The sequence below is a fragment of the Aulonocara sp. 'chitande type north' Nkhata Bay genome, linkage group LG12, assembly GCF_057382095.1.
Source record: "Aulonocara sp. 'chitande type north' Nkhata Bay isolate Kocher_YH1m ecotype deep benthic linkage group LG12, A_spYH_male_GT1.1, whole genome shotgun sequence".
Classification (NCBI taxonomy): Eukaryota; Metazoa; Chordata; class Actinopteri; order Cichliformes; family Cichlidae; genus Aulonocara; species Aulonocara sp. 'chitande type north' Nkhata Bay.
This window is the reverse complement of record NC_141355.1, coordinates 13,225,319-13,240,522: the sequence shown is the minus strand read 5'-3', so window position 1 is coordinate 13,240,522 and position 15,204 is coordinate 13,225,319. Positions and strand designations below refer to the sequence as shown.

Sequence of the window (15,204 nt, the reverse complement as noted above, 5' to 3'; positions counted from 1 at the left end):
AAAGATGCTCTGTTAGATTGAAAGCTGGTAACTGAGAAGACCTTATGCAGCCACCGTGCAAATCGAACAACTGCGGGAATTCAAAGACCTCGGCTCTCTGATGCAAGAAAAGTTGCATCTACAGCGGAAATGTACTCAAGAATCGGTCAAGCGGCGGCGGCATTCCCCTCCTTACGATGGTGTATCTGGAAAAAGACAAACGTCACCCTCATCACCAAAATCCGCCTGTACTGCTCACTGGTATTGCCCATTCTTTTCTACTGATCCGAGCCCTGGGTCACCCTCAAACACAACCTCAACAAGCTCGAGGTCTCCCAAATGGGCCGTTTGCGTCAGATTCTCCGAGTGTCCCTCCATGACCGCCTCAGCAACAGCGTGACACGTAGTCAATGTCACCAGCAGCCCTAAATGGAAGAGCTGACCCTGAAGTGACGACTGCAATGGTTTGGCCATGTCTGCTGCATGAGCAACCATCACCTACCATATCGCCTTCTGCTGCAGCAGTGCACCGCCCACTGGAGAATCGAGTGTGATGCACCCAAGACGACTTGGATCAAGCAAATTGAAGACGATCTTAAACAACCATCAAGCAAGCAAAGGTCAAGGACACAGATCGCAATGACTGGAAGTGCATTGTTGACCAAGATGGAAACCCTACGGCACCCACAGCGACGTATTTACTTCGACCTCCCCTGCTGACCGCCAGCTAGGGACAAAACAAAGAACTGTGGAGACCATTTAACCCCAGTGGCTCACTTTCATCTTAAAGAAACCACTTTCAGGAGATTTTAGCGCATAATCCTGCTGGTACATTATGGTCAAAAGGGATGAACACGGTCAATGGACATGATACAAGGCATGATGCATTCATGCTTTCATTATTTACACCAAATTCTGACCCTACCATCCAAATGTTGCAACAGAAATTGAGACTGGTGAATCAGAATGTTTTGCAAATTTTATGCTGACCAATTTTGGTGAGCCAGTTTAAACTGTAGCCTCAGTTTCCTCCTCTTAGCTGACAGTAGTGGCACCTGGTGTGTTCTTCAGCTGCTGCAGATGTTCTTCTGCATACCCTGGTTGTTATAATTGGTTATTTCGGTTACTGTTGCCTTACTATCCGTTCAAAGCAGCCTGCCCATTCTCTCACATCAACATAGCATCTTTGCCCAGAGACGTGCAGCTCTGTAAAACAGATGTTTGTGTACATCAGGGTACACATGAGGTGAAAAACATACCAAAGCAGTTCTGGAATAACTGTCATATATCTTGTGAAGTCAGTTCAAAGTACATCATAAAATGATCAGAAACTGCAAAAATCACACATCAGGTGCAATTGTTCAAACAGCTCTGTGGGTTGCCAGAGTTGCCAAGTGTTGCTTAATCCCACTTTGTGACCCCCTGTAGTGAAGTGTTGGAGGAAACAAAGCACAGTTATATAAATCTTGGAAAATCATGTGCAGCAGACTTCACAAAGGACAGCAGAAGAGATCAGAAGTTCTTGTCTAATGCACAGAAGGTAAGGTCTTATCTGAAATGTGATAAGGACTGAAACAATATCTGGAGTTAAATGGGGGAAAAATTCTATCATTAACATGCTTACGTGCAAAATGTGAAGCTTTATCCTCAGAATGGCTGCAAAAATCTTGGCACTGTGGCTGCTGCTCGCAGGGACGGTGTTTCCACAGGGCTGCTGTCAGCACTGGTCATACGGACTGAGCCCAGGAGGGAAGAGGGATCTGGACAACTTCTCAGACACACTGGGCAATGTAAGCATTAGTCTAACAGCAACTCTTTATCTGTACATTAGCAGCTGTTGCTTTTCACTGCAATGTTTCTTCATTTTTCCTCAACAAAAGATGGTTGAAGAGTTCCCACGCGTCGAAGCACCTTGCAGTGTTTTCGGTTGTGCAGAGGAATCACCTTTTGCCAAAATGTACAGAGTGAAAGGACTTCTTGTAAGTTTTTCTCCTGAATAATTCAATGTTTAGATTCACTGATGCATCTGTCATTGCTGTCAAAAGGCAGGCAAAGACCTGACCTCATTTTCAAAAGAATTTTCTCCTTTCCTTTCAGGCGAGTGTGGCCGAAAGGGAAAATGGACACCGGACATTCAAGAAATGAAAGATTTCTTTGATTCTACATTTCATTTTTTATATAAGCATAAAACATTTTTTTGTGAATGTTGCTCTTGTTTTATTATCTAAAATATAAATAAAAGCTTTCAACTCACTGAATTTGTTTTCTGCTAAGTTTGCTTGTAATGTTTGATGCAACAGCACCTCGATTTATTAATTTATTTTCATCTTATGACCCAAATCCAAGCAAACAGTACCAGGAAAAAAAAGCCCTTTGTATTTGATGTCAAATGGACAATTTCTCTTTTAGTCAAGTTTGGCTAAGGAGAAAATTTACAGCCACAGTTCAATGACAACAATATGCATAAATTTGGGATAGTTAATGGTATTATGTACAGTAAGTATTGTCGTGTAGGGATTTGGAAGATTGTTACAAATTGGCAACTAAAAATGACACAATACAATTCTTCTTCAGAAACACTATAATTTTAGAAAATAGTAATTTTATGTATTTTTTTAATGTATTTTTTGCTAATTCTGCTTAAAAACAATATTTCTGCTTCTAATATCGCAAATACGCGATACTTTTTGGTGCATCAGTGGACCTTGAAGTATTTAAATCTAAATATAATAATAATTTAATAATAATTTCAAATAAAATACACTGAAAATCCATTTAATTACTGTACACCTTACACCTGACTCTTGGAACATAAAATGTTACCAGTTCTTCTGTTTAAAAAAAAAAAAAAAAAAAAAAAAAAAAAAAATATATATATATATATGTATATATGTATATATGTATATATATATATATATATATATGTATATATGTATATATATATATATATATATATATATATATATGTATATATATATATATGTATATATATATATATATATATGTATATATATATATATATATATGTATATATATATATATATATATATATATATATATATGTATGTTTATGGCACTATAATATGAAAAATATTTTTCATATGTATATATTTTTTATTTAAATCCTCTTTACCTTTTTTGACTTAGTAGATGTGTATAGTAGTAGATGCTGTGACTGACTCCAACTGGAAAGCAGGAAAGAGCCATGTATTCTGCAGCTCGGCTCATAACTTGCACTCTGTTAAGTGCTCATATTACCCCAGTTCTTCAGCAGCTTCACTGGTTGCCCATAGAAGCCAGGATAAATTTTAAAATCTTACTTCTCACGTTCAAATGTATCCATAAATCTGCTCCTTCATATTTGTGTGACCTGCTCCATATCACCACTGTTTCCCGCCCTCTCAGATCATCATCTGCTACTCATCTTACCGTTCTGTCCTCACACCTTATCACTAAGGGGAACAGAGCTTTCAGTCGCTCTGCTCCCCGGCTCTGGAACTTTCTTCCTCCTGCACTAAGAAATATTGACTCCCTCTCCATATTTAAGACACAGCTCAAAACACACCTGTTTAAACTGGCTTATTCGCTTTAATGCTGATTTTATCTGTTGTCACGCTCTGTTTTGTAATTTTAACTTATTTTATGTATTTTATGACTACTGTTCCTTTTATTAATTGTGTTTTTTGCAAGGAGACCTTGGGTTTCTGAAAGGCGCCCTCAAATAAAATGTATTATCATTATTATTATTATTATTATGTCTCTTTTCTTTCCAGTATCTCCCGCCTTCGTCCATCCAGCCTTTCTCTCTGGCTGTCTTCTTTGGCTCCTGCTTTCAGCTCCCCTCTCTCAACATTGCTTGTTTTCTGGCACAGACGATCACATGATGTATCTCTTATCTCCCTATCTGCCTTTCCTCTAACTTTCTCAGCCATATTGTTCTCTTTTTCCATCTCCCTTCATCAAAATTTCTAACTTTCCTTCTTATCTATGCAAACCCTCTTATATTTCCAGCCCCCTCTATCCCCCACCCCCTTGGCTTTTCTCTCTCTTCCATCCAGCTGTCAATTTTTGTTTGACATTTTTCTTTTACATCGTCTTATCCTGTATCGAGTTGTCATGGCCTCTGGCACCCCTCTTCCTCTGAACCCTGCCTTGCTCTCCGTTTCCTTTACACTTCCACTGCTCTCCAGTGTGCTCCTTCAGCAATCTTCCTTCCCCTCTTTCATCTTCCCTTGAGTCTTCACCTTCTTTATCTACCTTTTCCTTCATCCTGCACCCCCACCTCCTATCCTAAAACCATCGGCCCGTCCTCATCTCCCTTTCAGTCACAGTCTGTACTTTTTCCTCTCTGTGCTTCTGTTCCATCATTTAATCATCCTCTCTTTCTTTTGTTCATCTTCCCCACTGCTCTGCTTATACAATTCATTCCTAACCTCCATCGCTCTGCCATTGTTGTGTCCTCTTCATCTTCTTCCAGCTTCACCTCACACCTTCTGTAATTCTAATACACTTCTCCAGCTTCTTCTGCCTCTGTGTCACACCCTCTCCTGTCTCCTAGCATTTTCTTTTCCCATTCTGCCCTCCCCGCCTTTGTGCGTTCATCTTCTTTGCCTTCCTTTTCTGTCTACTTTCATTCCTTCCTCTCTCTACTTTGTATCCTACATCCTTATTTTGGACCCTCTGCACTCTTTTCATGTCTACACCTTCTGTTCTGTGTTTTTTGATCTTTCTATCTTGATTGTCTTACTTTTTCACTCAGCCTTGTTTTTTTTTAATCTTTCACCAAGCCATCTAACAGATCTTCATCCACTTTTCTGTAGCCTGTCACTCCGCTCGTTTCTGGGTTGTTGTTTTTTAACTCGACCTCTCTATTGTCAGTCTTTCTCTTCTACTGGCTTTTTTTAAAAAAAACCAAAAAACCAAAAAAAAAAATCTTCCAATATCTCTTGTCCACACTCTCTCTCACTTTGTCTTTAATTTTCTTTCATCTTTATTCAGGAGGAGGAGTGTAGCCCTCCAACTAGTTGCTTTCTCTCTGATCAGTTTTACTAATCGTCTACTCTGTGGATTAGACTACTCTGTCTGTTCCCCGTTCTTTTCTTTCCACATTCATCTTTCTTCCATTTTATCCAGTTTCTTTTTGTTTCTCCTGTTACTACCCCTCTTCTTTTTCTTTCTACTGATGTCATCTTTGTGCTTCTCGCTGAGCGACCTATCTTTCTCAACCCTTTTAGCCATATTTTTCCTTATTAATATTAAATTTCCACACTTTCTGTTCTCTTTCTATTACACTCATTGACCTTTACATCTCTCTACCTCAGAAAGACATATGCAAATGTAAGTATAAATTACACCTTATTGGTCATGCTTGGGAAGAAGCTTCCTATCCTTCTTCATCATTCCCTTTTCCTTCATCTTCATAATCCTTTATGTTTCTCACCACTAACTTTGTCATCTTCCTACCCTTTGAACCTATACCTGCCATTTGTGCCCTCCACCTGGATCTCTCTCTCTCTTTTTTTTAAGCGGTCTTTTTGCTCCCTCATCCCTTCAGTTCACCATCCTTTCCTTCACCCTACTTCTTCATACTCTTATACATTTGTCTTTCTATTCAGCTTTAAATTCTCCCTCTCACATCTTCTGTTTCCTCTTCGTTTTTTTCAACCTTTCAGTTCAGTCAGTACTGCTGCTCCCATCCGTCTGCTTCATCCCAAACAAGCTTGACTGGGGTTTAAGTCTGAGGACTGTGCTGGTCTGCCATCATTTGTGTGCCTACCTTTATTTCTCTTTGGGAGGAGCCCAGCCCAACCAGTCTGTCTTCCGCTGTTACTTGTCTTTTTTTTGTCCTAGTAATGCATCGCAGGGTGTGGTAACACAGTTTGTTCCCACGCAGCTTTTGCATGTAGGTTTTGTAAGCATTAAAACAAAAGTTGGTCCTCCAGTACACATTTCTTTCCACCCCACAACTAAAACCATCCAGCAGGAGTGTGTGTGTGTTGGTCAGTCGAATAAAAATAAGGGCGTGTGTACTAATGTAGTTTTGTGGTAAAAAAAAAACCCATATATATATATATATGTATGTATGTATGTATGTATGTATGTATGTATGTATGTATATATATATATATATATATATATATATATATATATATATATATATATATATATATATATATATATATATATATATATATATAAATATATAAATAATATATAATTATTTTTTTAAAATTTATTTTTAAATTTTTATTTTTTTAAATACTTGTTTTTGGCTCCAGCAGGACACACGAGCCTGATGCAGCGTCTCTAGCCACCAGGGGTCACTAGACAACAACATGACAGTCCATCTTTCCATGTTTTAGTGTCGGTGTGATATTTTTGTAGCTGTCATGTTCACAAATTGAGCTGCAACTTTGTAAAGTCTGCATGCTCTCTCCAAGTACCTCTGAGGTTTTATCTACTGCGTGGACTTGTACTCCGCCCCCCAGTGAGGGTTTTGATACGGGCGACACGGGGCGGCATCGTGGTGGGGGGCGGAGTTCTCTGGCTGGCTGGAGCAGCATCTAATAACCAACTCACAATATAAAACAAAATAAAAACAAAACAGCAAACACGAAAACACCAGACATCATGATACAGACTTGTAATTTGCGCCGATGTTTTTTCGGAATTCTATACGCGAAAAGTGATCGCGAGAGCCCTCGGTATGCCTGCTTGCTGCTGAAGTCAAAGTAAACTTTATTGTCATCTCTGCCACATACAGTCCAGTATATAGAGAGACGAGACGACGAGGCTCCAGTTACAGCAGTGCAAGTAAACAAACAATAAATATAAGAAGAGTAAGAAAATAAATATAGCCTACACTTTAGGACTCGGGGTAAAGGGATCAATAACAATTGAAAATTTATAATTTACAGTTTGATGATTTAAAGTCTCACACACAACCAGTCGAAAGGGGAGGGAGACCTGCTGCTTCCAAATAGAGCACATTGCATTCATAATGTTGTAAATCCAAGCCCATTATCTATTCATGATTTGAATCCTGGGTTGTGTGAAATCCCAGAAATAAACCCTATTTGCCTGGGGCGCCAAACAGGCTAGGACCGCCACTGCCGCCCCCTCCCTACTGCACCGGATCCCGTCAAGAGCACCATTTAATGACATTTACTGTACATTACTGTGTTTGCTTTCCAACAGGACATGTGCCCGAAGCCAATTTACTGTATCGCAACAGCTCATTGCTCGCTCAGTCCATTTCATGTGCACTCCGCAATCTCCTCTGCATTATAAAAGTGCTTATTTATGGTTTGATAAGCACAATTATTCAGCCGGGCCAATGTGTGCTTCGAATTTTAAACAAACTGCACAAGAAATCGAAGTTTATTCATCACGACGATTTGACATCCATACAGCAGCCTGTAATATCCTGCTGAAGAGCGAGTGGGGCTGCCGCACTCTTATCTTCAATGGAAAGTGTTTTTTGTTTTTTCTCACAGTAGTTCAATCTGTCTGTCACTCTGGTGTTACTGGGGCACACACACACACACACACACACACACACACACACACACACACACACACACACACACACACACACACACACACACACGACAGAAAATCGTCTCCGTAGTTACTGATGAGATTGCTGCTACTTTGGTTGAGCATACAGTCCACACCACATGGGTCAAGTATTGTCCTTTATTTAAAGAGCTTTGATAAGGGCTGAATCATCTATGAAACGCAACAGCGCAGCAGGACATGAAATATCGACCGGAGATCAATGCCCTCGTGTACAGTAACCACCCTCCATTTGAAATGTCAAACATTACTGACTATAAGAAACTTCTGCTATTATTATTCTTGTTGCTTCCCTCAAGAGGAACATCAGCAGCAGATTTTAAATCACACTGTACAAGGAAACGAGCTCCTTGCTGCTGAGCATGGACCCCCCACCAGCTGTGAGGTCCACCAGGTTACTTGTAATTAGTCTCACTGAGACCAGCCTGAGAATAGATGAACTAATAAGAGAGAACAGGGGCCTTAGTCATGGAGCTGGCAGACTCTGTAGGCTTTGAATCTGGAGACCAATTTTATGTGTGAAACTAAAGAGAAAGTGTATTGCGAAGAAATTACAGTGAAGTAAGCTTTCTTTTTTTAAAAAAAAAAAACCTTGGAAAGAGTTAGAAAAGAAACCAACTCTGTTTTATCTGCTATATTTTTATATAAAGGCTGGAAAAGACTTGACTCTGTGCAAAGGTCATTTTTATACTTCAGGCAATCTTGAACAGGACCTAAATGTTCTAGTCTTTAAGCTATAAACAGCTTCTGCAGGTGGTCTTATATATTGTCTGCTGGGAGTGCGCTACTCCAGGGTGCACTGTTCCCCCAGCTGAATGGTCTGTGAACGCACATTAACTCTTCAATATCATCCATTCTTGGAAAAAAAATAATAATAAAGGGATTTAAAATAGCAGAAACAAAACCAAACCCATGGCTAATATGTGATCTGACTGTGAAGCAGAAACAAAAAGGTTTTGTCTCTGGTGATCTGGATCAGATTTTAAAGTGTCTTCGGCTCCTGGCTCCATCTCATATTTGCTTTTCAGGCGTGAGAATTGCAATGAAATTTCCAACCTGACTCTTGTGTCTTTGCCAAAATATGAAAATGTTCCTTTAATAAAGCCTTTCCTCCTGGTGTCCTTGCAATAAACCATGCAATATTAACTGGCCTTGACACAGGCAAATGACATACTGCCAATATGAATGTAGCTACACACGCCTGTGCTTTCCCTGCTACAACTTCCAGAAATGCTCTTTTAAGAAAAAAAAAACCTGCTTGCTGTGATGTAACTATCACAAGCCAGTGCAAGTCAAAAGGAAAGTTGCTGTGCGTCATCAAGCATCCTCAGCAATCATGTCTTACGTAGGACTGTTTGGCTGACATGGGTCCACTGAACTGCTTCCGCCTTGTGCAGCTCCTCTGTCAGTGTTTAATAAAGTGACTTTAATAGCTTGGTGCTCTGTGTCAGCTTGAAGGAGACCCATTGAATACCCCGAGGAAGCTGTAACCAGGCAACTAAAAGAGGCTGTGGTCTTTTCCTCAAAGAAAATGGAAGGCCGGACGCAGAGGCCAAGACCCTATCTATCTATCTTTTCATGCACGCAACAGAAAATCGTGAGTACAACCTGGCCGACACCAATCAGGGAGTTGCTATTCCAAGCTGTCAAGTCTGCTTGCATTATGCAAGAAGCAACTGTGTGTGTGTTATTTTGAATAGTACAGAAGACACATAGGCAAATGAAGGCAAGAAATATCTTGCAGTCTACAAAGAAAAAAAAATAATTTCCAGATGTATTTTAATACCGGAGACACGCAGAATTGTATTCTGGAGGTGGTCATGTATTCTCGCTGTCATGGTGTTTGTTCAGTTTCATCTGCTAATCAGCAGATGAAACTGAACACTGTCACGATAAAGCTTCCCTGCAAGATCTGATGAACACAATGTGGGAGGACCATTAGGGCAATTCAGCAGAATGATAAGGGAACAAGAAAATATTGACCTAGCCGATCTATGTGTTTGACCTGTAAATGAACAACCTACATGTCTAACGGATGTCGGTATTTGCATAACACCAGGACTGGGATTCGAAAATCAGCAGCTGGTCTTCCTTTGACCTTTTCATCTGCCAAAGTCTAAAGATTAGTTCTTTCTCAGCCGGGATCAGAGGTGCCATTGACTTTGTCTCATGAGATTGCAGCAAAGAGTACAAGCTGAAAAATCATTCTGTAGCACATCTATATTGTAATTCTTCACAAATCCTTTGGCACAGGCAGCACAAACCCCTCAGGTTTCCACTGTAATATTGATCCTCTTGCTATGAATATTGACACAAGGTAAAGCAAGATGAATTATACATCATTCTCACTGTTGAAAGGAAAGCAAGAATATGACTGAGGAGAATTGAAATGCTCAAAACAACAGCTTGAGCAAATCTCTGGCCAACTAGTTCATGTTGTTCCTGTGATCTGGAGAGATTTTTTCTTTTTTTCCCTTTAAAAAAAAAAAAAAAAAAGAAAAAAAAGAAAAAAAAAAAAGAGAATCTCTCTAAATTAAAATGCACAGAGCCAAGATCCCAGTCTTCCTGGAACAGCTCGACTGACAAGGAGAGACTGGCCCTGTGGACTCATTAAGTATTTGTCTCCAGCTGAGCTTCATTTCGTAGTGCAGTAATGTGCTTGTAGACTGGGTTACAATTGGTAACAATGTAATAAAAAAAAAAAAAAAAAGGGGGGGGGGGGGGGGGGCTAATTTAGGTTCCACTCGTTGTCAAGTGCCACTGGAGTTTGCAACTACCTCTGGCATCTTGGGTCCTTTATTGCAAGGGCGGGGGGAATGAACACTTCTGCTTCACTCGGCTGGTGTTCTGAAAGGAAACAGACTAGAGGAGTGAAATATGGGAAAGGAGAGGGGATTGGAAGTCAGCAAAGGGCAGCACAGGCCAGCAGAAGCATGCAGTCAATTATGCTGACAAGGACCTGAGAGCTCTCTTCAGGGCTAAGCTGCCTTTTGGAAAACAGCATGGCAGGTGAACAGGTTTGGGTCTTTGTAAAGTGTGAAAACATCTTACACTCGACCTCCTGAAATATCATAAAAGCTACAAGGCACCTGGCAGCAAAAATAAAATAAATATAAAATAAAAAATAAAAAAATAAAAAAATCTCTCGCAGTTGGTCTTTGATCTCCCTTTCAGACAGGACGAAGCATGAGCGTTAGCAGGCATTCCCCGAATATGAATATTCAGCACTAATTCCCATTGATCTCTCATACACTTTCCTCCCCTTCCCGTGCTGTTTAACATCTATTGCACCAAACACAACACTGATTTATTCAACACTACGAGCGCATCTAAAATGTGTTGTGATCTCAGACTTCCCCCTTCTAAATAATGCACACTGAGGCAGCACACAGAATTTGACCTCAGAAAGAAACAAAGAGTTTGAAATATTTAATATTTAGAAGTTGAAGGGTTTGGAGGGTCCCCCCATGTACACTATATAACACAAAAAAATATATCAAACCAGCGCTAAATGACCAGCCTTCTGGTCAAAGGGTAGCATTTACTTTCCTGGGTAACTTGACCTGCAAGATGACAGCTTCAAACCAGCATGTAAAGCAAGGCAGAAACAAAGAAAAGAGTTTAAAAAAAAAAAAAAGTCAGTACAAGAGCTAAATATGAAGCAAATATTACAACACATTTCCTAGAGATACTTTCTATAGTGCTATGCTACACAGTGCTTTTTATTGCACACCACACGCTAAAACTGTGCTTTATCTTATATACAACGGAAGGAGCCCGCTCTTGTCCTTTACTGCCACTTCTATTTTGTTTTATTGCGATTGAGAAATGGTGGCTGTGTCGCACATTTTATGACCCCCCTACACATCTGTATTATATACACACACACACACACACACACACGGGAGCATGGACGTATCAAACAGCATGAAATGCATTCATCTTTTGCCAAGGTTCTCTGCAAAAGACCATTAAAGCGACAACGGTGGCGGGTTTAGGTAATAAGAAATGCATTAAAATGATGCCGGTAAGTCCTCCGCCTAGAGCTACATCTAATGCACAAATGTTCCCTCCTTTGGTTGTATTCTAAGCTACTCTGTTGATAATCATTTACATGTTGCAGTTCACAACCCCTCGATGTTTTTGTCATCACTATTAACACCAGATAAAAAAAATAAAAAATAAAATAAAAATAAAAATAAAAACATTTGCTGCTCCACGACCCACCTGCTTTTTTGTCCTTCCAGCACTCTCTTGGGGTGCTAATATGCATTTAAACATGATTTCCAAACAGATCATTGCAGAGAGAAAACATGGTGTAACAGAGTAAAAAGGCATCTCCTCTTTTTTATATGCGACAGCACGTGGGGGAAAAGACTATACATACTGTAAATATCCTGTAAACCTGTCCAACCTTTGCACCATCACTGCGTTCTCTTTCCTCTTACATGTGGACTCATACTGATTGGAGGACAACCTGCCATCCTGCTTAGGGCTCTTCAGCCTGCTCCTTCTGGACTGCCGTCCTGAAGAGTCTACCTTTTGCAAATGTCAAACCAAGAAAGAAAGAAAATCTCTGGAGAGTGACACAATAAAGGCTGAAGAGCACCAGCTGCTTTCTTTGTCTTTCAGTTAAAAAAAAAGAAAAAAAAAGAAAAAAAGTATGGATTTACGTATTGTTGCTGACAGAGCCGTTGCTCAAAATCGACCCCTTGGTGACCTCTGTGCTGACGGTGGAGAGCGGCACGCTCTCGTACCTCTCCACCACGGCCCAGCAGCGGCAGCGCAGCAGCGTGGACTTGAGCTGTTTCTGGAAATTGCTGTTGAGGAAACCGTAGATGATCGGGTTGACGCAGGTGGAGATCATGGCAGTGAGGTGGCACAGAGAGAAGATGATGTCATGGCTGCAAGACGGGATGAGCTCGTGGTGCCAGTCAAACACCGTGTTGAAGACGTTGAGCGGGAGCCAGGAGAGGGCGAAAGCCACGACTATGGCGACTAACATGGCATTTATTCTCGTGGAGCCCTTGTTCTTTTTCTGAGCGGTGTTCCTGCTGCGGTCCACCATGTCCTTCCTCCTCCTCAGGCGAAGGTAGACATGCAGGTAGCAGACCATGATGAGGATAAGCGGGAGGAAGTACTGAAAGACGAGCAGGGAGGTGAAGTAAGCTCGCCGTTCCTTAACTGACGGCCACTGCTCCATGCAAATAAAGTTGTCATTTATTGGGAGTGGAGTGCTGAAGTTCTGAAAAGGCAAAATGAGTACGTTGTAGGAAAGCAAAGGCACTGAGATTATGCAGGCCACAATCCAGGTGATAGCCACAGCCAGGTAGGAGTGGGCTACCATGGGTTTCCATCCTGTCGGGTGGACGATAAGCTGGTAGCGCTCCATGGCGATCAGAACGAGGGAGAAGATGGAGACAGTGACTGATATACACTGGATGAAAGGTGTGAGCTTGCAGAGGGTCTCTCCTAAGATCCAGTGGTCCATCAGTGTGTAGATAATAGTGACCGGCAGGCATATAATGCACGTGAGAATGTCTGAGCAGGACAGATTGACAATGAAGATGTTGGTCACGTTGTGCATCTCTTTGTGCCGTGTGATGACAAACACCAGGCAGGAGTTTCCAATGAGCCCCACTGCCATGACTGTACTGTAAGCAATGATGAGTAACGTGGTGCCACTCACCGACAGCAAGCAGTCCTCGGTCGAATTCCACGAGGCTTGGTTGTGATTGGTGCTGTGCTGCAGCTCCATGGCAATAGTTTTCCCAGGCTCGCTTCGAACACAGAGGACCAATCGAACCAGATTGTTTTGCAGCACCTGCTGTAATTATTTTATGAATGATATAAGAGTTTTCCCTAATCCTTAAGCTCAGCCAGTCTTTAAAGCAGTCTTCCTTTGTGGCCTGGAAAAAAGAAAACAGGAAAAGAAATGTGCAACCTTTAACAAAATTTTCCATCATTGGAGTTTTTTTTATTTTCACAGTAATGGAATTTTAAGAAATGAAGACTTCGGTTTATTGCTCAAATTTAAATGTAGCAACCACAAACACACCAGCATGACAGGAAATTGACCTTCGCTCGCTAAAAAGCTCATTTTACCCATTAGAACTGATTGCCATGCTGCAGGATAGGATTTTAAAATGTGCAGCGCATCAGGATGCCATTCCACAAGTGTCTTTTTAAAAGAGTGTGTTCAGTATTGGAGATTCAACTTCGCACGCAGCAGAGGTAGTTTCCATATAACAAAAACAGAAACTGATGAAGGGGATAATTAATCTCGCTATGCAGATATCACGAGCAGAACACAGACCCCCACTTTTTTTAAAATTATAAATCTTTGCAAGCAGGCAATGAGAATAAATGATGCACTGATGGAATATCATAAGAGAAAAAGCACAGATCTAGGTTTTTGCGGCGTCGCTGTAATGGCATGCTGGTTCAAATTTCCATCACAATAACAGTGATAATGACTGCTCCTTCAGAAACAATCACCCCCCCTCCAATCACTCTTATCAAGTGATGGGAATTTATTCTGTCCGTAACAGCTTTCATCGTCACTGGACATTCACAGAAGCCTCACAGTCCTTACAGTTCCCGAGAAACGGCTGCACTGGAAAACAGCAGAAATACAATTCCACTCCACCAAGGCCAAGGACTTCTGAGTAGTGTGTGTATCCGCATGTGTATAATTATTGTAAGTGCGTATGCACAGCAGTAAAAAGAGCCCTGATTAACTGAGATGTTTGCCCACAGCTCAGTTCCCTAGAAAATAATTTTGCAAACATGCTGACAGGATTAAATCACCAAAGGATGGAAAGTATTTATCATTTTAATTGAGCACTCCTTAACAATGATAAATGTTGACAAGTAGGACATTAATTGCTCGTGGCTGTCTCGATAATGAGCTCTGATGTCCTATTAGAATGTGTCGCTTCGTCTGCGGTACACAGATAGAACCAGAATAACTCAGGTATATACTTGAACTTGGAGGCTAAAATGACTTGAATTCATTTGTGGTACACAATCTTTTTCTGGGTGCCAAACTTAGTCTGACTCTGTTTCAACGCATATGGCGGACATGTAGCCAAGACCCATCCTTCAGAGCCTTGATGCAGAATATTTATGACAGAATTTGGACTTGTGAAGCGATGCAGTGCTTCCCATTGTGCGGTGTCTGCAGGCGGAGGAGTAGAAGCAAAAGTAACGAGAAATTTTGCTAAAAGCTGACATTAGATTTCATCCTTAATGTGTAAATTATACCGATTATTTCCAGATTACACACAAGTAGGAAACCTGCTGGGTGGGGAAACAATAAAAATAGTCTGAATGGGAGGAATGTGTGAAGTCACTGCAGGGGGAAAAAAAAAAAACACACAGAAGGAGAAATTATATCTCGTGGGGATTTATCTCGAAATAGAGATGAATGCAAAATGTAGATTCCCCCCACCCTGTGTTGTTATCCCTGCTCTGTCACCAAACCAAACAACTTTGCCAAGACACAAAGTCAGCACATGAATTATTACAGAGGCTGAAACGCATAAATCAATGAAAAGTATGATAGTATGATTGTGTGCGCGCGCCCTACCCTCGGTCTTTGTAGCTCTGTCCTGGATCCACTGTCTCTCTGCAGCTGTGCGTCTG

At 40.9% G+C, this 15,204-nt stretch overlaps 2 protein-coding genes across 2 annotated transcripts; one reads left to right on the top strand and one right to left on the bottom strand.

Moving 5' to 3' along the window:
• Positions 1 to 1,476: 1,476 nt before the first annotated feature.
• Positions 1,477 to 2,227, top strand: LOC147317032 (progonadoliberin-1). Its single transcript, XM_086312862.1, has 4 exons — positions 1,477 to 1,519; positions 1,619 to 1,769; positions 1,860 to 1,958; positions 2,077 to 2,227. The coding sequence occupies exons 1-4, from the start codon at positions 1,509 to 1,511 to the stop codon at positions 2,122 to 2,124; spliced, it is 309 nt and encodes a 102-aa protein (XP_086168988.1). The 5' UTR covers positions 1,477 to 1,508; the 3' UTR covers positions 2,125 to 2,227.
• An 8,744-nt stretch (positions 2,228 to 10,971) lies between these two features.
• npy8br (neuropeptide Y receptor Y8b) lies at positions 10,972 to 13,429 on the bottom strand. The gene has a single exon (XM_086312861.1). The coding sequence runs from the start codon at positions 13,313 to 13,315 to the stop codon at positions 12,227 to 12,229; it is 1,089 nt and encodes a 362-aa protein (XP_086168987.1). The 5' UTR covers positions 13,316 to 13,429; the 3' UTR covers positions 10,972 to 12,226.
• Between the last annotated feature and the right edge of the window lie 1,775 nt (positions 13,430 to 15,204).